Raw genomic sequence first — 23,468 nt, 5'->3', positions numbered from 1 at the left:
ATATCAGAAATCTCTCAAATAAATAAAAATGTGTTTGAGAGTTGACAGTTGCCATTCTTCTCTGTCCTGTGTTCAGAAGTATTTTTCTGTTGATCCACCTAGCATATTTCTAAAGGGAAGAGAGATATTTCTTACGAGATTCTAAGTTTAAAAAATCTTTCTTTGACAAGTGGACAGTGGTGACCTGCTTTTTAAATTTCAGTGCGACTGGAACGGCCTGGGCTTCCTGGGGCCAGGTTTATCTGATTGAACTGTTCTTCAGTCAAGGATCCTCCACTGGAGGACTTGCAAGATTAAATCTCTTATTATGTGACTATTTAATATTTGGATGAGCATAGCTTGACTATTGCGTTGAAATGCAGTGATTTCCATGACATTATATAATGAAACTACAATATTTCTATTGCAAAAATCTGTTTACCAGGAAAATGTATTACCCAGGGTCTCTACAAAGGCTGACTTTCTGCATGTTGCTTGTGTTAAATATGGGACTTGTAGCACAGGTAAGGATTTGACACAATAGTAAAGGTCATCAGGTTGCTGCTGGCCTCACAGAGGAATCACAGTTTTAAAAAAATGTATTTTTCAGGTTGAGCGGGGCTGTGAAGCTGTGCATGCACATGGTTCTCTGTGCACGTGTGTTTGTGTATGTCGTAGTGTTTTCTGTTTATTTTAAATTATTTTTACTTCCCTTGAACAGGACAAATAGAACAGATCACTTTCACTTAGATTTAAACTCACTTTGTATTCTCATGCACTAAGTTGTATTAGGAGCTGAAGCAGGAGGTCAAACCATACCGTTGCATCTGTTAAAAACTGGTTGATTGTTGTTTGGGTGGTACCTTGCAGGTCTGTGTCTCTGTTAAGTTACAAGCTTGACATTTCTGTTGAAGAAACTAGAGCTTTCTCATTTGAACAACAGGAACTCACAGAAATGCAAACCTTTTTTCCTAAATAAATACAATCATGTGCCTTCAACTTCCACTAGTGAACTGGGAGCAGTGGAAAACATATCATAACCCCACGAGCAGGCTTGTGCATGTTCAGACACCTTGCATGAGTATCTAAAACATGTGCATGTGTGATCTAAAATACAGTTTGTGATTTCTATGGGATGAGTCCAGTGCTCTTTCAAAAAAAAATAAAAAATTATTATTAATAATAATAATAAAAAAATTAACCATCTCCCACACTTTTGGAATTAAATGCAACTTGTAACTGCTGATGATTAAAAGAAGGATTTGCTCATTTTAAATTTAGCATGCTATCAGAGTCAGATCTCCTCCTGTTTTTACCAGGAGCACAAAGTATTAATTACCAGAAGAACAAAACAATCTGATGTGGCTGGTACTTCTGTAACATGTTCTTGAAGGACTTGAATGTGGCAGAAGTGCTCTTGGTGATAAGAAAACGCTGTCATCAAGTGCAGAGTTTGGGCAAGAGCACTGGTGTGCTGTGTGTGTGCCTCTTTCTCCCTGACAGACCTACTGCCAAATGGAGCTGCTGCTTCAGTGGGGCTTATGGCATCATTCATAAGCTGCTGTGGAACTGCTTTATATGCAAATATTTGGGTGATGGAATTTTCTCCAAGGTTACGTGCTGCAGGATGGAGGGCTGGAGTTTGGAGGGATTTAATTTCCCAACAATGCAAATAGTTGTCTGGGTTTTAATAGCGCTCCGGCACCTAATTGTGGAAAATGCCAGTAGGTGTCCTGACTCACGTAAATGTTTGTGAAAATCTGCCCTGAGAGTTGTTTTTAGCAAATGGCTTGGAAAAAGTCCTCATTTTTCCTCTCTGCTGTAAACAAAACAGTTTTAATTAGTGTAGCTTGGAAAACTATACTCGAATTTGAACTATGAGTGATTGCATTTTTCGTGAATGTCGAAACATGCAGCCTTTGGTACGTTTCTCTTCTAGTTATGTGGAATAAGACACATACTTGCTAAAATAACCACAGGAGGAAGACACAGTATTTCATGTGGTACTGTTAAAATTATGGGTTTTTTAAAAGATGACAATGCTGTTACATTTTTATGTCAGCTTTTCATTGGGAAGATCCTCAGCTCTCATTTGACTAGTCATACAAACAATGTTCTACATCCTAGGTTGAAAGGAAATGTTAATTTAACACCATATAGCCATAAAAACAAGCAAAGCAGAGTAAGGCTGGGAGAGTTAAAAGTAATTAAAAGGAGTTTTTGTAAAGAGCAGGTCCGCACCAAACACAGCACAAACAGCTGGGCAAAAAAGGCGAATGTGTGTTCAGCCTCGGTACAGCCTCACTTGAGTGTTGTGTGCAGTGCTTGGCCTTAAAATTTAAGAAGCAAGGGCAGCTCCCTGAATGTTTCCAGAAAACTGCAAAGTGGGTGAAAGGGCTGGAAGTGCTGTGAGGGGAGGCTGAGGGCTTTGGGTTTGTGTTGTTTGGAGCAAAAGAGGCTGAGGGGTGACCTCATTTCTCTCTGCAGCTTCCTAAGGGGAAGCAGAGAAGAAGGTGCTGAGCTGTTCTTGCTGGTATCCAGAGATAGGATGTGCTGGAATGGTTCAAAACTGCACCACAGAAGGTTTGGATGGACTTAGGGAAGCATTTCTTTACCAAGAGGCTGGTCAGACATTGGAATAGGCTTCCTAGACAGGTGATTCTTGCCCTAGTCCTGTGAGTGCTTAAGAGGGATTTGGAAAATACCCTTAATAACATGCTTTAACTTTTGGCCAGCCACGAATTGGTCAGGCAGGGGGACTGGTTGATATTGCACGCTCCCAATTGGAATATTCTGTTATTCTGTTCTAATCTGTTCTATCCCATCCCATCCCATCCCATCCCAAAGATGACAGGCTTCAGAGTAGCCTCACCCTGAGTGACATCAGTTGGTTCTTGATAAATCAGTTATCAATTTTCTCTGAAAGGCTGGAATATAAGTGACAGGAAAATACATGTAATCCTGACCTGGATTCTAATGCAAGGAATAGCTTTGTATGACAGTGAGCAGGTTTAGGAAAGTGCAACTGACATGTGAACTTTGAATTTAGTGAAAACTTTAGGGTGAGTGAACTTTAAAACTTATATACTTTCAAACGTTCGCCTGCATCAGAGCATCTAGAAATAATTCAAATTTATTATCCCACTGTGTACACAGAGGCGTATGTAACATCACCATTTTACTGAAATAATACGTGTCAACTTATTTGAGGAATATGCAGTGGGGGGGGTGGGATCAGAAAGCAGATTTAGCATGACAGTAATTTTTCTCTACATTATATGGTTGTGAAATCCTTAAAAAGAGAAATAAATAAATAAAAGAGCCCTAGCATCTGCTATTGTATAAGTTAAATTTTACTTATCTGTGGGCTGAGCTGGCAATTTATGGATAGTCCATATACAGAAAATAGAGCTGATTAGATGTTCAAAAAGGAACCTGGTCTTTGGATACTGGAGTTTTATTATGTAATGAATCACTCAGATTCATCTTCCCCCGTGTCTCTGCCACATTTGGAGGATGTACCCCATGGCCTGCCTTTGGCTGCTGCAACACTTTGTCCTTTTACTGCCAACGGCCAGCAGTACTGGACACAAATTAGGAAGCACAGGAAAGTATCTTCCTGGGAATTTGATGGAGTAGGTGGGTGTCAGCAGAGAACCAGAAAGCAGCAGCTGTCCTTTGCCAGCACTGGCAGAAGGGCAGCACCAGGAGATGTGTGTCTGTGAAGAGCATGAAGTGCTGTGAAACAGAGAGCACTGTAACCTGAGAGGAGGGTGCCCCTAATTCTGTGTTCAGTTGCACTGGTGTCATTTACAGTGGCTGGGGTGCTTGGTAGAGATGGATCAGGTCTGCTGAAAGCCCAGGACCTGATCTTGGATTTGCTGTCTCTGTGCTTTCTATGGTGAACACATGATAGTAATGACCATGAGCGACCATAAATGACCATAAGTGATAGCTGTGGGAATGCCTTTCCTGCAGTGACAGCCCCAGGTGTGCTGCTCTGGAGCTCTGCAGACAGCAAAGACTCTTCAGCATGTCTACCGCTGGCCAAGCCCTCCTTTACAGGGGCAACGCTTAACAAGCTTAGACCCTCTCATTGCTGTTGCTGTGGCTGGGGAATTGCCAAGGTGCAAGTTACAGCCTGCAGCTGGCCACATCTGCAGCGTGGACTGTGATGGGAACCCTGTCGCTCTGTCCCTCAGCACAGAGCTTGCCCTGAGCACTGCAGGAAGAGACAGAACAACTGGATAACAGAAAATCTGGTGGCCCAGCAGCAACACTGCCAAACTAACTGCACCCTGCTCTGTCTCTGCTGTAAGTGGTCAAAGCTGAACAGGGTGAGTTGCTCTGTTCCTAGGTTGGAAGGAGCTGATGAAAATTCATATTTTTCTTATGGTATGCTTGTGGCTAAACAGGGTCACTCCTGTTCCTTCTGTAATCCCAGACACATACTGTGGCAGCACTTTGATTTGGAATTCCAACTGTCCTATTTGGTTACATTGGCTGTTTTGCTCTTTCAAAAATTCTGGTACAGCTGTTTGTACATATGGCATTAAAATGAGAAGGAAAACAATTCCTAAGAACACCTCTGGAAAATCGTGTTCTCATCCTGAATTAATAACCATGAATATAAAAACTTTGTTTTGTAGTTCTGCAAAGAACGAGGGTCAGTTCGTGCAAGGCCTGAAAAAACAGATTGGTGGCAAGAGTTTAGTGACACCAGCAAACTGAGGCTAATGTAAACACATAACCATCCCAAAGGTAAATGTGAGACCCAGAACTTGGATCTGAAATGGTTGGAAAATGGACTCTTTCCCCACTGAAGGACCATTTAGTTACTGGTTTTGGTTCAGATGTCTTCTTGAGTTGGAAACTGAGATTTGAATTTTGAGGTTGGACTAAAGGATCCAATACCAGGCATTGTAAATTATTGGTTTTCCTATGCAAGTTTCCAGTTCTCAGTGTATTTATTCTTAAAATAGTGTAGCTCCCTTCTCTCTTTAAATTGCCTGGAAAATTACAACTGTAGAACATTAAACAGCATTTTATTTTAGTAGGAGGCTTATTTCAAAGTGATTCAATGCTCACTTTGCCTATAGAAATTGGCAGGTTTAAGTTACAGTAGACCAATTATTGAGAGGCAACTTTTGAGACTGAAATGGTTAGTTTTATTAAAACGGACAGCTTTTGTGATAAATTAATGCATCAGTGAAGGAACAAAATTCACATATTAAACATCAGTATCTTTGTATTGCTTCTGTTTTAGGAGAGTGCTCTTTTGTTGAATGGTGGGATAATATACTCAAACATTGGATATGAAAATGCTTTAAGGGCTATTGATAAAAGTATTTGGGTTGCAATTGTTGCTGTACCAAATGTGGCTCAACTTGAAATATTTACTGTGGAGGAAAGCTTATGAATTTATTCTGGCTCTACTGGACAGATTTTATGAATGCTTCCATTTTATGCTTGTAGATACTAGTAAAAGAAATCCATTCTTGTTTTTTCTGTAGATTAACATCCTGCTTCCCAATAGACGCTAGGTGAACGGACTGAAATTCATGTTAACTGTATGATGTATTTGGAAATGTTGGTTCTGGTAATTGGAAGAACTTTGTTAGATAACATAATGCATACAGAAAATGCAGCACCCAGCTCTCCGTTACAAAGGTAGGTCTGTTTGCATTGAAAGCAAAAATCTATTCTATTCATTGACTTACTTTATTTCTGCTATTCTCCTTAAATGCTATGGAATGAAAAAATATATTTAAAATATATTTTAGGACTTCCTGTGTACTACTTACTGGTAAATGCTCAGTCAAGATCAGCTGTTGAGGCAGCAGGTTCTGGAAGCTAAGGTGGTTTCTCTTGTCTCTTGCTTTTTACCTTGATCTGCATTAACCCTGGCTTGAGGGAAGCCCACAGGGAGAGCTGGACCCACAGCAAGCAGAAGAGCCCAGCTAAGTATCCCACCAGCTCCTGAGCACAGGGGTCCCTACCTGCAGAGTCAGGATTCTGAAAAGGTAGATGGCACTTCACCTGACAAAAGGTAAATGATCTTTACTTGGTGATTTAAATACTCCTATTGCCAGATCCATCATTCATCAGGATCCCATGGGAGAGAAGTGGGGAAATTACAATAAATCTGCCACAATGCTGTTCCTTATCTGTCTTGGTAGAATGATGCCATCTTAGCTGCTGTACCAACATGGAGGATGTGCTTTTTTAAAGAAAGACTTGGTTATTTTTGTTGCACTTAATGCCTTATGTATTTATTTCCCTCACTTTTCCACCTTCCTTTTTAACAAATAAAATCTGTTCTACAAGAAGTCACTGACATGTTTACTTAAATTGAGGTTCTTTTCAGGGCAGGTTTGACTGACTATAAAATATTAAATGTTCTGATCTTTTTTTTCCTAAGAATACAGTTTTTTTTTTGTTTGTTTTGGTTTTTTTTTTTTTTTTTTTGGCTCCTGCTGTTGTATTTCAAATCGTTTCTCAGAGTGGTTTAAAAACTTTTTAATTTGAAAAATTACAATAGGATCAGACAGAACACCTGTTAAGGAACAGAAGATTCAACTACTGTATAAAAGTGGTAGTTCTTTCCTTTTCAGATGCCTCTTCCATGCAACCTCTGAACTCTTCTTATTCACCTCCCACAGGGTACAGGACTGTAGGTATATCTCATTTATACCTTTTTTTCTTGGCTTTGAATTTTTCTTGCTATTTTCAGAAACACAGAAGTGGTGACTCAAGTTATTTTTTAATCTTTAATGTCTCAAACACTACCCACTCTTGTTATTTTGGCCATATGAACAGTCTTTGGAGGATTAAAACTGCAGGAATGAACTGAATTGTACATACGTTGATGTGTGTAAGGTGCAGACCACAGAAACTAGAGTGGAATCAGACTTTACAGCTCCCTAGCCTGTGCTAAATCTTAAAAGGCAAGGAAAGCCCTGAGGAACCTTGACAGGAACAGAGACTATTGCTCGTTTTCCCTTATGCTGTTGTAGACTCTAACTCAGCCACAGACTATTTCAGGGGGAAGCTGGGTGCAGGGGCAGCAACAGCCTTTTTATTTTTGTTCTCCTCTAGGTTTGTGTGCCCAGTCTTTGGGCCCCATGACTCATTAACAGCTCTGTTCAGTAACTGGACCGAGGTGACTGTGCTGACCCCAGTCTCCAACCTTTGCCTCTGATGAGCTGTGACTTGTTCCCAGTTTGAAATTACCGTGATATGTAAGTATTTTGTCAACCTCTTGTACTCTGCAGCACTTGCCAAGCATTCTCTCTGCTTGAGCCCACCTGGCCTTTGAGCCCAATTACTGTCGTGGTGTGGTGGTAAAGACACAGCACAGCCACTGCCTGGTTCAGCCTTTGCCTCTCCTGAAGCAGCTCTGCATTTGCTCAGTACCTGATCAGACCCTGGTTATTCATTCCATGAATCCAGCACCTCCTGCTGTTCCAGTCTTCAGGAATTCTTGGATAAGCATATTCCACTTCAGGTACACACTGAAGATAAAACCCAGCTTTGTGCTGTGCCCTCTTGTGTGGAGCACACAGCTGCTAAGATTGCTCTCCTGTGTGCAGCACATCTCCCCCAGCAGCAGGATCTGTGCTCTGTGAAAGCTCTTCCATTCCCTACAACCCAGCCAGGACTGCTCAGCAGCAGTGGCTCAGTGCTTTGTGGATCTCCTCTCCTCTGCTGATGCATTTACTGCATATGTCCAAATTCTTCACCCAGGGGCCAGTGCTGTGGGACCCTCCACACCCAGGCTACAGCCACCAAACTGACCTGTGGCTCGCAGATTTAGTTCTTACCCTGCCAAAGGGGACATCGAAGGACATAGAGAAGCCTCTCCTTTCTAACAGAATATAGAATACATTTCTGTTCTGCATTCACAAGGACCTGAATGATGTAAGATGATACAGCTACTGCTCTGGTACAGAAGCTGAACAGCCCTTAAAGCCATAGGCTGGGGAAGGAATAATGTGTAGCATTTGAAAAAAAAAACCAAAGCATTTTTTTCATAAATGGCTTGTAGCTAGTTTTGGATTTACTTTTTTTTAGCTTGTCAACCAATGGTATAACATAAACTACACGAACAGAACTGTCTCTAAGGAGACTGCTAATATTAGTGGTGGTCTGTTATTGTCATGGACAACAATTCTCTGGAATATAAATAACTCTTAGCCTACATTAAATTAAAAAAGTAAAAAAAGAAAAAAAAAATTCCAGCTTCAAAGAAAATCTCAAAGTAAGACTGCTAGCAGAGTTTTGGTTCAGATCACTTGCACATGAAGACACAGGTTTTTAAGTAAAGAATCGTGTTATTTTAACCCCAGATGACCCAGGATGAGTCGCCTGTTCTGACTGAATGGGTCTCTTCAGTATTTCTCATGGAACAGGCAGGGAGAGCAAGGCTCGAGGACAGCTGCCTGATCCAGCACACCTCAGCACTGCCATCTGTGAGGGACAGAGCTCCTCAACCAAGCAGCTGTAATGATTCACCCACACTGGACCTTGATCTTGGCCTTGCTCCTGAAACAGTTTCATTTGAAGCTTTCATTTGAAATAAAGGGTCAGCATTGTTATTATAGACAATTTCAACCCAGGTGTCTGATGTCTGCCAAAGTTCTCACCAGAAAAATCTGGTCCTTAAACGGGAAGTGATGATGATAATCTTTACTGGAGATTGCACTGGAATATAAGCTCAGAGATCAGCTGCTACAGAAATCCTTCTGCCTCTTCAGAACACAGAAACACATCCTTGTGCAAAAATATCCCTCCTCTCTTAAAAACTGTGTGAATGAACATTAGAGGAATTAGCAACATGCTCAAAAACCAGCTCTGGTTACTTCTCACTATGGAAGGGAAGGTGAAAAAAAAGCCTCAGCGGTATCTTGTTTTCATTTTTTTAATGACCAAGTGTGGCAAAACCAAAGCAACCATGAACAAGATAATTGTACACACGTGTGTTAGTCAATAACTAAACTGTGCAAATTGACCTCAATTCGTGTTCCCTCCTTACTCTTCCTCCCCCTCTCACATGAAAGATTCATATCCAGTGCAGCAGTGCAGCTCTGAGCCACTGCTCAAAGTCAGTAAAAATATTTTTGTTACCTTAAGCAGGAAATGTAATAGGCCAAGCATTGAAATAAAGACTTTTCTGGCCTCTGTTTAACCTTCTTGTACCTCATTGTTTGCTTTCATTGATCAGAATACCTTACCTGACTATATGATTAATATTTTTTTTATGAAAAGGAATCCTTTGAGAGTTCACATATTTTTTCCTTTTGACAAAACTGATTATATCAAAGGCTGCTACTTGATTCAGATGTAAGATTTATATGCTACAAGATGTGCAACCTAAATATTTAATCTAATCATTTAATTTCATAGTGCAAATACAAAATTGGTAATTAAGTAGACAAAAAAAAAATTCTTACAGGACACATCTGTTCAATCCTTACTATTTCAGAAGGACTCATTGGTAAGCCCTGTTCAAAAAACCACATTAACTGCTTTGTGTTAACAAACTGATCCCATGAGGCAGAACAAATTTTTATAGTTCATTGTGTTGAAGACCTTGAGAAATTCTGCTGGATAAGTCTTGCAAGTGTTTCTTTACCTATTAGGAAAACAAAACACATGAAACAAATTTCAGGAAGACAATAAATTATCAATATAGTAATACATTCAGATTTGCTACGAGTATTTGTAACAACAGAAAAAAGTAGGAAACAGGAAGATTTCAGGCTTTTTAGAATTAGGTCTATAAAAACAATTATGTGTATGCTGTACATGGAGAACACATGTGCCCTGAACTCCCCTTCTGGAAGTCATTCAGCTTGCATGAAAAATCAGCACTGGATAATCTACTTCCCCTCTGCTACTGAGTTAAACCTTCAACGTGTATGTAATACTGGATTTATACAGACCTTATATCCTAGTTCTTTTGTCTTTTCTTGCAGCATGGCATATTTCTCTTTGTTTCTGTTCAGGTGATCCTTGTCTCCAGTTCCCTCTACGTGCTTCAGTTTCTGGTGTGAAATCTCTAATTGTTTCTGGTAATGATGGTGCTTTTCAATTTTTGCTTCAAAATGTTTTAGCTCCTCCTAAGATAGCAAATACACACAGCTTTAGAGGAGTTACTTTCCAAGCCTTCCTTTCTCTTGCCAAGACACTCCTAATGATACTTTACTAAGTCAGGCACAGAGAGCTTTTTCAGTTCCCTGCTTCTTAAGAATGTCTGGACAATCCATTACCATCACCACCAGACTGATGATTTTGAAAGAATGTGCTGAAAGTGATCCACTGCAGAGTTCTCAACAGGAGACAGTGGGTGTGTCATGGCTTTTGTAAAGAGGGTGGCTGTGAGGTGCTGTGAGATGAGAGCAGTGAACACCAAGTAAAACTTTAGGCATAAGAACAACAGACTGGGGAGAGAGACAAATTTTTTAAAAAGCCTCTTTTTAAAATCTGATAAACAGGCAGAGTCAGGTAAAAAAAAATCCAATGTTTTCTCTATACAACTTGAATTGTATTTGAACTGCACAGGAATGCATTTCTATGTTATTTCCTTGAAAAGCAGTCCTTATCACAATATAATTTTGTATCAGCTCAACACACCTCCAACATGGGAAGTTAACAGTACAAGAGATGGGCATGAGAGGGATATTGCTGGGTATACAGATTACAGTGATTCCCAAGGACATAATTAAGACATTGGGTAAGAGGGGTAAATCTGGTGAGTTGGCAACAAAGAAGCAGGGTCTGATCTTTCAAAGATTCAAAATACGCAACACTTGTTTTTGAGAGGATTCAGAATTTTCATTCTGCTGATTATAACAGAACCAGCATATGATTAGTTACACACATGTCTATATATTTGAAGTATTAAAAAGGCAGCATGACTTTTTTTTTTATGGTGTCTGGAGAGTAATATAGAAATGGCTGCAATCAGAGTAACATCAAGTGTTTTTTTATGTGGCAAAACACCTTTGTGTAAGAGAAGTCACTGGAATTCTACTTACCCGGAAAGATTCAAGTTCTTTCTCAGTGAAATTAGCTGATTTGGCCATGTCCCACAAATCAATCACTCTTGGTTCTTCAAATTCTAAACAAACACATACAACAAAATGAAAATTTGGACACAATGCTTTTAATGCCCAATTTCTATGAAAGATGAAGAGATGCTTTCTCACATACATACAGATATTAAGAACATAAACATTAAGCACTGCATTTCTAATAGATCTATTTAGATGAAAAGGGAGAAGTATCCAAGTACTGGACAAAACTAGATACTAGTACTAGGTGCTTTTGAAAACAAGTAGGTTTTCAAAAGCAAAAAAACCCCAAACCCAAGGAACTGGATAAAGGCACTGCTTAAAATGAAATGAATCCCAAAGAAGCACAAACCCCACTGTATCATACCACTGGATGTGTCGTATCCCTGGTGACTGACTTTACGCAAACGCTCAAACCCCTGATTGATGCTTCTTAACTTCTCCTTGAGCTCTCTGTGCTTGTTGTGCAAGATTTCCTCTTTTACCAGGTTCTCCTCAGATGGATTGATAACATTTTTGTGGATATCTGTTGAGGAACAGCAAGTGTGACTGATTGTGGGGCAAATCATGATAGGTCAAAAACTCCAGATATCCCCCAAATCTGAGGGGAAAATATGCTAAGTTCATAGGATTTAAGTTGAGTGCAAATAAAGCATCAAACCCAGACTTTAAGGAGTAATTCCTTTTGCAGGTCAGTATTCAGATCAATGTCCCTTGGTGCTCTGGAGGGTGATGTTACAGAAATGCCTTATAACCCCTACTGGCAACCCAATCATAGTAAGGAAATGCTCTTATTTTCCCAAGTTAGCAATATCCCAAGAAAATGGGATAAGGATGGTTAATGAGTTCTTCCCTAGACATTTCATGAACCAAGACATCTGATGATGAAATGATTTTCAGCAGCTTCCAGCTTGGACTATGTAATGCAAACATCAGACTGTCAGCTTTAGAGTTCTTCAGCTCTAACAATTTTAGCTCAGATTAGTACAGAAACCTGGGTTCAGGTCCTTGATGCTCTAATAAACTTCAGGCTTGGTGCCTAAGATATTCAGTATCTCATCTTGGGCACCCAGCTGGTGAGATAAAACATGCATGTTCTGCATGCTTTAGAACTGCACTTTGCAGTAGTGGATTTATGCTTGCTGCATAATTTCCCATAAACTTCAATAGCCATCACTGTAATCTGATGACATCTTCCCTGCATGGAATGCAGGCAGAATCAGAAAACTGAAATGGCAACATTATCATTAGCTGGCAAGAATTTTGGCAGCTGGTCAGAACTAAACGCAGAAGTATCTGAAAATGCCAGCAGCTGCAAGTGGTTCTGACAAATGTCAGGAGTTTCAAAGAATTTTGGAAGTGATGGAAACAATGGGCAGAGAAAAGAGTTGCAGTGATCTTGAAACATCAGAGAAATGTTCCGGCACCTTCTGTTCTGCTCACAGTCTCCAGCAGAATATTGTATTCATGAATCTTTTCTTTGTGATGCTTAAATTCTCGCCACAGCTTGTCCAGCTCCTCATCAGAGAACTTCCCAGAGGTCTTGGCCTGAAAGAAACATGAGCTCATTATGCTTTCCAGGCCAAGTGCTTTCAAGCGCCCTCAACGGACAAAACGTCTTCCCACTTCTCACCACATTCAGAAAATTATTAAGTGCAGCTTTTCTTTAGATCTTTTGTTTTCATTCTCTTAATATTTGTATGTGGTCAGGATTTAGATGTTGATGGGTAAGATGTCTTTAATCATGTCAAAAGAAGTTTGCTTCAGACTAATAAAGCTGGACTTGCTATATGGACTACTCAGTGAAAGGCATCTGGCATTTCTGTTCCATGGGAAACAATTTCATACAGAAATAAGGGCCACGGAGCTCCACAGACAACTGTAAGGGAATTGTTTGCATGAGGGATGCAGCCTGATATTAAACACAGTCATTATTTCATCTTACTTTACTGGCACGTGAAGATTTTATCACTGCTGTGCACTTGCTCTCTAAGTATTAAGGAAGCACTGCTCACACAGCTGGGGCACTATCCACAAATCTGCTGGCATACTTGCTGCAATCAAAAGTGAGTGTTTTTGAAACCTATTCAGAGCCCTGTTGTAATTCTCTGGGGGAATGGTTTCTCCCTTCTGACCCCCTGGAGTTCCTTACCACACGGAGTGACCCTTCCTTCCTTCTCTGACCCCACTGGCTATGGTCCAGCTACCTCTTCCCTGAGCGGGGGGGCTATATAATGCCTCGCCCTTCCTTGTTCTTTCTCTTTCCCCCCTGGAATTTCGAAGAATGAACACCTGGGACAAAAGTCCTGGGGAAAGGGCCTCTTCTGATATCTTTTTCTTGCCCTTGGTATAATTCCCTCCAAAGCCTCCTAATAACTGAGCTAGCTAAAGCCCCCGGACGTGGACGGGGGGTATCTATACAGACCCCCCTTTTTTTTTGCTTAGGGAATATTTCTCCTATTGCACTTTACTATTCCCCAAAGCACAGGACATCATGTTCCTTTGCCAGAGCTGTATCTAGTTACAGTAACATTTTAAAATCCAGCAAATCCTTTTTTCTGCTTTACTACCACTACACTAGACTCATGGGAGAATTCTTTAGATTTACCTGACTAGTTGTTTCTTAAAATTTGAATTATTTAATTTCTGAAGATTACTTTGCCAGTTTTAACTGCCCAGACTTGACAGTACATCTCCACTTTTTATGCAAGAATGCAAATCCTGGAAATTTTCAGTTGAATACTAGGTTGAGAAAGTCCTTATTTAAAACCCTTCCCCCCAGTACATTTCACTTTTAGACAGTCTACAAAATGGTTCCATTTTAAATGCATCTTTTTAAAAACATCCATTAACAACAGTAAGAAAACTGGGAAAACCAGCATAGATATAAAACCCCACAGTGTGACAGTCACACTAAGGGAAGCCACGAGTTCAGGGAAATGTGAAGAAATACTCTGTTGGACCTCAGGGGACCCAGGCTCCACCCTTCAGAGTAATGGGTGGGTGTTTTATTTGCCAACGACAACCTGCCACAAACTTGGTCTGGATGCAGGTGGGGCACCCTCAGGGCACGAAGATGTGAGCTACAGAGCAAAGCAGCTTGGTCAGTACTTAACAAAGGAGTAGTAAAGCCATTAATTTCCAAGTCTGAGTGTTCTCAGAAGACACAGCTAAGAGTTCAGTGAAGAAGAAAGCGATTTCCTACACTCCATTTCCAGTTCCTGGAAATCTTACTCACCTTGCTCCATAATTTTTCCAGTCTTGGATCATCTAATGTGTCACTTTCTGTGCCATCTTTAATATAGTTGGTATCAACTAGTTGAGAGTCCTTCTTTCCATTCATTCCATATTTAGTCATAATGACTGCAAGGGAATAGAAGATACAGAAACATGAGAACCAACTATGGATGCATGGAAGGTGAGAGATGGGCTGCATCTGTGACTAGCAGAGCTGAACTCTGCAGCTCATGGAGGAAAAGCTAACAGTTCAAGGGACAGTGGTCCCAGGTTCAATGACCTCTTCTGAAATTATTGGGAGCAAAGGACTCTGCTAGGCTTCTGCAGCTCCCTACAGACCTCCAAAGAACTTGTTATGTGCTTAGTGTCCAGAAAGACAATCTGTTATTTAATAGTTTAAACACAAGTGTCTAACCGTGTTTGTCTGATGCAAAGTTTGAACCCCTTCTTTCCAAAACAGACGTTACCATTTAAGTTGCGTCTGAGCTTGGCTTCTTTCTCTCCATCTTCATCCAGCCCTTCAGCCTTCAGCTTTTTCCAGCTTAGCTCATCCTTTTCTTGTATTTTTAGATCACTGTGCAACTCTGCCAGTTTCACAGCAGAGAGATGGAGCTAACAAGAACAGAGAAAGGTTTGTATTTAGTTATGTGGAGTCCCCTTTTGCTCCAGAGCTACCTCAGCAACCAGTACAGATACATAACAACCAGTGTGGCACAGCAATTCTTCTCAAAACAACATGCCATTGCCACCACATGTGCTTTTTTGTGGACCATCTTCCAACCATTCAGTTATACTGAGTTGAAAAACTCTATCTGTTAGTACAGATTTTCAGTCTACTAGGTCAAAGAGCCACTTCAGCAATTTTTACTCTGATCAAAATGAAAATAAATTCTCAGATAATTTCTTAACATGGTTTATGTGCATTAAAACATACAAAACCTAGAGGTATTCCTGTCTGATATACTAGAAAAAAATTACGTATGACATTGAGGCTGAAGTTACGAAAAAAAAAAAATTAGTTTAAATGGATGCTAGGTCAGCTTGAAATTTTGTGAGCTACAGAGAAAACAGGAACAATGACTAATAAGCAGTTGGCTAAGCAGCACTGCTGTGAATTCATCCTGAACTTCCAGATTTTAGACACTTTAGTTATTCAGTTTAAAACAAATAAATGTAAAAAGCCATCTTAATACTTCAGAACTACTTTTGTCTGTGTCTATGTGCATGTCAACAAACAGAAGGTGAGGTGAGGAGAAACTCAGAGAAGAGAGGGGATAAACCCCCTCCAACTGCAGTGCACCCAGCTCCAGGGAGCTCAGATCCAGCTTGAAACCATCTGGGCTTGTCAGCCCTAGGACAAGTTTATCTATTAGAGGGGTTTTTTTTAAAATAATTAAAACCAGCTTACAAATTAGAAAAATTATTATTACAGATTATCCTCATTTTCAGTGAGGAAGTAGTATGTTTAATAAACACAGAGTCAGAACTCAGTATTGTTTTTAACCATCCGAATGATACTGAGAAGATTCAGCTGTTGCTTTGTGTGTCAGTAGGTTATTTTACAATAACTAGGAAAAGTGTCATTACTTTGAGCTAATGCACTTCCTATTGACAGGAATTCAGGAAACTATCCGCATTATTGTTTATGCTTCCATCATAGGTTGTACAATTAATTAATCTTGCACCACTGCATATAATTGATTTTTAAACTATTTTTTTCCTCTGCATTTTGCACTTGGCTTGCTGAAATTACTAAAATCTAGAGCAGCTAGAATCTAACACTTATAGAAACATTAAAACTTTTGATCCCTCTAATATTAAAGCAAAGAAATGTCCCTGTTGTCTTCTTTCCCACCCACTTTCGGGGAACTGCTTCATAGAAACAAAGCACTTAGAAGGAACCACTTTACTTATGGTTCTTAGTATGTGCTAAAGTTAAAAACCCTTAAACATGTACTTATTTGCTTTTCTGGCGCAGGATGACCTGAACAGCCCAAGTGTCACTGCTGCAGTGGCACTAAGCATCAAGGCTTTCCTCAGCATTTTTTTTTTTTTGTGCCCTGAAGCTTCAAGACTGAGTGAAAGGTTTGCTACAAACTGTGAAGGGAATGCCCAAGCATCTTGGTAATTCTGTACCCTAATATCAGTCAGTGTTCAAGAGGACATCATATGTAGTGGGGCTGAGGAAATACAGGAATAAATAGCCAGGCATAATTAGATGAGAAGTAATTTAGCTCCGAAGTACTGCAAGTATAATGATAAAAAATCTTTTACATGCGACCTTGTCATCAGAAACACACTATTGTATAAAAGATTACACAGTGCAGTTTATGTTAGAGCCCCTCTGCAATTAGTCCAATCCCATAAACATTTACAGCTTTCTGTTTTGTAAAAGCTATAGAAATAAATATCAGAACTTCTAAACATAAAATCTGGAGGCATCATCAATCAAACATGTTAAAGTCTTAATAAAAAACTAAAGAACTACATTAAGCCCACTGTTCCTTAAGAGAAAACAAGATTCTATTCAAATTTCTCCCAATTAGAGTAGTATTTTTCTAATTCTCATGATAATTTAGTAGGAAACTAAAGTAACTGTCCTTAAAAGCATTTTAAATCCTTTGAAACCTTTTGTAAGCCCTTTTCCAGTCCCCTTTATGTAATATAGAGTGAATACGTAAGTTAATTTAAAGTATTCAGTTCAAGAACTACTTCCTTTAAGGTTATTCCATGTTGGAGTACACCAGGTAAAAAATATCAGTGGTAAGACTCCCCATCACTTTACTAACATCACTCACATGTTGGAATAACTAACTAGAAGCAGAGGTGAAAAGTTAAGTTTAATGATTAAATAACCAAGCAACAAGCTCCTTAACTCATTCCTTATTCCTTCAGCAGCCTGGACATTAACATCTAAGATAGGTGTGTGGCAATTCTGGTAATGAGTGCTGGAAATTTGTCAAACATTACAACAACTGCATCATTTGCTGTTGGGTTGACTGCAATCATCACCTGCAACATCCTCACCTACACTCTTGCCTCCAAGAGAAAAGAGCTCTGCCCTACAAATTAACTATTTATGAAAAGACATTCTGGAGAAAGATCAAGCCCTCCTTCCCACCCTGAGGGAAACAAGAAGGAAGAGTGGCTTGCCAGCTCCTGGTCCCACTCAGTAACATTTTGGGGCTTTTTTTTAAGGACTGCTCCTCCAGCTGTGTGTTGCAATGCCGAATTGCAGTATCTGACTTTCATGTCAAAACAAAGAAGTTCCCTATTTTCAGTACTTTCTCTACCCAGTACCAAAAAAAAGGAATAAAGAGTTCCACATAGGCACATGGAAGTAATTCAAAGCAGATGCAACACACGGGCATAGTTTTCCTCTTATTTCATATATTGCCCAGACATACCGAAATTTCACTTTATAAAACACATGCTGGGTGACAGTTGTACTCAAAAGTGAAATTTAGATGGTGGCAAATTTAGTTCAAGTAGGTTTTGCATCTCTAAAATCTAGCTCACACATACAGAATTTACTAAGCCTTAGTTTTTTTACTGACAGAGCTAATCCATTTTATATTTTAGTATCTTAACATAGCTCATGTAAAGCACATCAAATTTTAATTCCAGAGGAGCCAGGTATGAACATGAGAAAAGACTGTAATTGGACAGCTGAGAGAGGTAACTGACATTACTAGCATTATAGATTTTTCTCTAGTCTCAGTGTTGTTTCTTTTTCAGCTGTCAGTTCAACAGCTGGAGTTTCATTAACACACACTTTCCTATGCCCCATTCCATCCTTCTCCCATCGAGGAAAGGAGTATTTTTGATACCTTTCTTTAGCACACTGGGAGGCAGCACTATGGCAGGGTTCTAGGTTTTGGCTGAATCCAGGGATGCCCTACCTCCAATTCAATAGCTCAGGCTATTCAGGATACAGAAGATCCAAAATTAATATTAACTACATTTCTCCGCCTGAAAGAACTGAACCTTTGCCAGTCACGACTCTTAATTCTGATGGTCCACAATATTCGGGGGTGTGTGCAGCGCATTCTTCTCCTCCTGTTGGAGCCGTTCTTTTCAGTTCTAAGTAAATGTTTCCACTGTAATGAAATAATTTGACTGTGTTTTCATTTTAATTAAATATTTTTTATAGTCCAGTGTGACAGAAACTCAAGTACCACTGTCAAAGTTAAGGCTCTCATCTGGGAGTCGTGATACGCATTTGCTGGTCCTCCTGCATTTGTCTGCATCACTTGATGTGAATGCAGGCCACACAACCACCAGGGTGGAAGGTTTCCTCTCGTCCTGCAGGGAACTTCTGCCCTGTGCAGAGCAGGAACCGAGGCCAGCGCCTTCAGACAGATGAGCGCATCCCGGCCGGGGAACAACACGGCTGAAGCATTCAACCAGCGGGCACCGGAGCCAGCCGCAGATCCTCCGTGGAACCCGAGGGGCTTCCCTCTCTCTCCCACTTCCCTGGGATGTGGTTTAAGTGCTGTATTTAAACACGGGCAGGTCAACACTTCCCAGGACTCGGACACACATCCCCTCTCCCGGAGAAGGCTGTTCCCCGCCGCCGGGACAGCTGAGCCGAGCCCTGGCTGCGCGACGGTCGGGGACAGTCATGCCCGAGATCAGAACAAAAGCCACCGCGGCCGCCAGCCGGGGCCGGACAGCCTCGGTGTGTCCTCACACGCAGGTGCCCGCTCGTCCCCATCTCCCTGACGGGGAATGCGTATCCGAAGCGGCCGGGCCCGACCTCGCAGCCCCCTCCGAGCACCGCCATCGCCCCGCGCCGCCCCACTCACCCGCTGCGCCTTCTCCCAGACCTGGTTCAGCCTCACCACCCGGAACTCCCCGGCCTCCCGCCGCTTGCCGCCGGCGGCCGCCAGCCCCTCGTTGGCCTCCCGCGAGTACTTGCTGGCCTGGCCGGCGGCAGCCAGGAGCAGCGCGGCGGCGAGGGCCGGCAGCGCCCGCACAGCCGCCATGTCGCGCCGCTTGGGGAACTACAACTCCCGAGATGCCGTGCGGGCCGGGGGGGGCGGTGGGCGCTGGGAGGGCGGAGGCGAGGCCGGCTGCCGTCAGAAGGGCGGAGTCTGATTTGGGGTCTGGCGGCCGTGGGAAGAGTTAGATTTGAGCTGTTTCTCTTCCTGCCGTTCTCCTCAGTGCTTGCTTCACAAAATATGCTGAACGTGGTGCTTTTTATGCGTAGTTTCGCACCCCAGCAGCACTCGGAGTTGATGTCAGCTGTGCTAGAACGAAGGGACGCAGTGGGTTCGAAGGCCAACACTTTCATCAGGCAAAGTCTTCAGATATTAACACAATGTCCAAGAGTACACAGAAAAAGAAAGGGCAGCTCGACCAGGACGGAAGGCGAAAATGGGGAGGGGTTCCCCCGTGCTCCCTTGACAGTGGCAGAGAAGAACACTGCTACCCAGGACAGTGTGGATGGATGGAGGGATGGAGGGATGGAGGGATGGATGGATGGATGGATGGATGGATGGATGGATGGATGGATGGATGGATGGATGGATGGATGGATGGAGGGATGGATGGAGGGATGGATGGATGGAGGGATTGATGGAGGGATGCATGGATGGATGGATGGATGGATGGATGGAGGGATGCATGGATGGATGGATGGAGGGATGGATGGATGGATGGCGGTGTGGGCAGAAAGAGTGTTACAGTTCTGCCTGTTTTATCTTGGCCGAGGTCAGGATGAAAGACTCAGGAAACATGGAGTCGAGTTTGGTCTTGGTTGTTTATTATATCTTATCTATTTACAGTATTACAGCTTGAGCTCCAACTTGCCAGTTAAAGAAAGGAGGCAAAACTAACTTTCACCAAGACTATTTAAGAGATAATTACCCAATACCAAGTCTCACCTACATTATTTATATTTTTGACCCAATAGTAACCATTTGAGGTTCGCAATGCAGACGTCTTTCACCTAATTAGAGAACGCCACTCAAATCCGTGGAGAAGACGGAAGAAGAAGGTGAAGAAGAACTCAGACCGCACCCTGAATCCTCCATCTTGGCCCACACACATTACTAAATACCAAAACCCCAAACCTACGTTTTCACCCTGTTAGATCACACAATACCACTCTACACACCCACATCCTTGTGCTATCACACAGTCTCGGAAGCCTGTTCCAAGGCCTCAAGTCAAATGCGGTGCCTGCCTGAGGGTCAGCACCCCTCTGCTCAAAGCCTGAAATTTTCAGCCTCCAGGGTTCCAACAAAGGAGGATTGTGAGAAATGCAGGCACACGTAGGTTGGATTGTTCTCGAGGGCTGAAGTGAGGGAATGGCTCTGAGCTCGGTGGTGTGTGCTCAGAGCGCAGCACTTGGGCAGGAGAGCTGCACTTGTTGGTCTTGTTGGTCCTGGTGGTGTCAACATCTTACCTCAGCATGTCCTCCTCAAGGAGCCAGCCAAAGAGTGCAGTGGTCTACAGGCAGTTTTGGGAGGGGATTAAGTCAATCTGTATTCAGAAAAAAACTCCACGATGCTGTAAAAATGCACAGTGTTTAATCCAGAGTTGGTGTGTATATAACAACAGATTACCTAAACTATAATGAGATTTGTGAAAACAGTGCCCCAGGGAGGATTTTTACTGGACATCATTTTTGCCCTGTAAGTAATAGGAAAGTCTTGTGTTTTCTCTTACGCATTTTTCCTAAATCAGAGATTTTCAGTGTTATTAACCTAGAAGCTGTTGCTATAAGACTGAATTGCAGAAGTAGGCAAAAACATTGCACTAATACATTGCATTGAAGAGTAGTTGAAGCGAGCTTTTAAGTACACATTGAAGTACAGCAAACTGATGATGCGGAAAGAAGCCCGTCAGGCTTCTTGTGCAAATCTTGTGCAGCTCTACACATCAGTTTTAGGACTTAGAGCTTCTTTTAGGCTCATTATTACAGTGTATATATGTATTCCTGAGTTATTTTGGAATAGGTGGTTTTATCTTGTCTGTCATTTGAAATACTAATTGAGTTTTCAGGCTCTCTACAAATAAATTAAACTTCTATGCTCTATAAACTCCCAACAGGTTCCCAATCTTCTTCTAGCATTGAGTGTACCTATACACAGCTTTATGCATTTGTTTGCGTGAATTTTTGAGCGACGCTAAAATTTTTTAGAAATAGAGAGGAGCTGCAGCACCATTAGTTTGCTTATGTTGGCTTGTTGGATGTCATTCTCCAGTGCCTTTACCTCTGTGACCTCAAGTGAGCAGTTTTTGGTATAATTCTGTGTGTCCCAGCCCAAGCAGAAGTGGTGCAAGGCAGAGTGTGACCCAGGGGCAGAGCTAGTGTCACCTGCAGAGATGTCCCACCCATGTCCCCAGTCCTGGGCAATGGTGTGAGGACAGAGGTGGTGTCAATGGTGGGGAAAATGCTGCCTGCTCCTCTGGCAGCACTGTGGCACAGAGTGTGTATGTGGGGACAGCAGCACCCCGGAGCACTGGGACCTCAGCTCCACCATGGCAGGGGGCTGCAATGTAGGAGGGGGCTAGGGGTGGGGATGTCAGGTAGTCAAAGACTGTCCTGATCTTCTAGGCTTTGGGGAAAATATGTCGAAAGAGCTGGTTGTAGACTCTGAGCAGGGCTGCCTGGCCCAGGGGGTTTGTTACTGAGCTCCACATGTGCTGTGTGGGGAGAGCCCCAAAAAATGGATGGGATACCAATGTCACCCCACAGGTATGTCTGGGACATTCTGGGATGCAGGAGCTGAATCCAGGCTGGGCAGAGGGAAGTACTGTGGGAGCTGTCATGGGGCCACTCTGCGCAGTGGGTAGCAGTGAAACCAGGGAGTGGGGAGGGCAAGAGCTCCCCAAGTGTCCCTCTTGTCATGTTGGGGCTCCAGCAGGGACTTCCAAGACACTCAAAGGGTTTGACAAGCGAAAACTTTATTCAAACATTTAGACAAGCAAAATTTAGTTAAACAAATGTATGCTAATTGTAATAAATTTTCCCTTTGAAAAAGGATGCAGCTTAAGCACTCTTATTACATATCTTGTGCTGGGGGGCCAAGCCCACCAGGGAAGAGTCAGAACTCCAGAAGTTAAAAGTCCTCCAGGTATTTCTGCACCCAGTGAGCCTTGGGGTCTACACATACTTCTCTTCCCTTCCTGGTGACTACGCTGTTGGGGAAAAATACTGTTGAGGCACTCAGCCAGGACATCAGGGTGCCTGCTCTAGGTCTTGCTGGTAGCACCCTGCTTGTCCCTGTCCATGCCCTTCCCCATCCTGGGCAGCCTTGGACACCCTTGAGGTGCTGCCCTGGCTGGTGCACCCTGAACCCCAGCAATGTTGGGTACTTACATAACAGCTTCCACTGCACAGAAGCTGCTGGTCCTGTAGGCAAAGAGGATCATGCTGCGTGGAATGGGGTATGAAATGGAGCTGACGCAGCAGGTGAGTCCTGTGAGGGCAGAGAGATGGGCCCAGTGAGACCCCACACTGCGGCAGAGCTCTCTTGTGGCTCCCAGGGGATTTGCCATCATCACCTGTGCTGTGTCCTCTGGGAACACTCCCTTAAAACCTCCATCTCTGAGGCTTAGTCCCTGCACTGGTGATCACCATCTGCCTCCAGCCTTCTCCATGGACGTGAGGGTCTCTTCAGTGGGGATGGGTCTCTCTCCTGGGGAAGGAAAGCCTACCTGTCTTGGAAGGTCCAGCACTCCTGGAGTCGTTGAAGTCATCCTGAGCCAGGGAGCAGATGGCCACAAGGAGCAGGACAGCCAGGGCAGCTGCAGGGACCTTCATGGTGCTGGGAGGGCTGAGGGAGCCACAAGTGAGGCTGGAGCTGGTGTGTCTGGAGGGCTCTCCTCCGCATAGTAGCCCCTGCTGATCTCCTTTTATACCCCTGCCACTGGGTGGGAACAGGGTTCCAAGAAAGAAAATGAGTGTATCATACCAGGGAAATTATGTAAGGCAAAGAAACTGCAGAAAGGGAAGTGCCAGCCACAGGCCTGTGATTTTCAGATTCAAGAGAACAAGTATCGGCGATTGATGGAGAGACGGGAACCCTGATTTGGTGATCAGAATTCGGTTTTACTCAGGTTTTCCAAGAGCTTCTATACCATTTCAGTAAGGTTAATAATTTCTACTACAATAATTAGGTTAAAAGATCATACAAGCAACTTTTGCATTTTACAACATCTTTC

General features: G+C 42.4%; 2 protein-coding genes across 2 annotated transcripts; both read right to left on the bottom strand.

Moving 5' to 3' along the window:
- Positions 1 to 8,885: 8,885 nt before the first annotated feature.
- LRPAP1 (LDL receptor related protein associated protein 1) lies at positions 8,886 to 19,300 on the bottom strand. The gene is made up of 8 exons (XM_066185243.1): positions 19,100 to 19,300; positions 14,759 to 14,903; positions 14,293 to 14,417; positions 12,482 to 12,602; positions 11,422 to 11,580; positions 11,019 to 11,101; positions 9,924 to 10,100; positions 8,886 to 9,613 (listed from the first exon to the last, which is right to left on the bottom strand). Exons 1-8 carry the CDS (start codon positions 19,277 to 19,279, stop codon positions 9,548 to 9,550), a joined length of 1,056 nt encoding a protein of 351 aa, XP_066041340.1. The 5' UTR covers positions 19,280 to 19,300; the 3' UTR covers positions 8,886 to 9,547.
- A 2,891-nt stretch (positions 19,301 to 22,191) lies between these two features.
- LOC136290500 (C-C motif chemokine 3-like) lies at positions 22,192 to 23,123 on the bottom strand. The gene is made up of 3 exons (XM_066184914.1): positions 22,962 to 23,123; positions 22,624 to 22,723; positions 22,192 to 22,442 (listed from the first exon to the last, which is right to left on the bottom strand). The coding sequence occupies exons 1-3, from the start codon at positions 23,065 to 23,067 to the stop codon at positions 22,364 to 22,366; spliced, it is 285 nt and encodes a 94-aa protein (XP_066041011.1). The 5' UTR covers positions 23,068 to 23,123; the 3' UTR covers positions 22,192 to 22,363.
- Positions 23,124 to 23,468: the final 345 nt, after the last annotated feature.

The sequence above is a fragment of the Chamaea fasciata genome, unplaced genomic scaffold, assembly GCF_029207755.1.
Source record: "Chamaea fasciata isolate MVZ Bird 193981 ecotype frontalis unplaced genomic scaffold, bChaFas1.0.hap1 SCAF_6, whole genome shotgun sequence".
Taxonomy (NCBI): Eukaryota; Metazoa; Chordata; class Aves; order Passeriformes; family Sylviidae; genus Chamaea; species Chamaea fasciata.
This window is presented reverse-complemented; position numbering and strand designations above follow the sequence as displayed.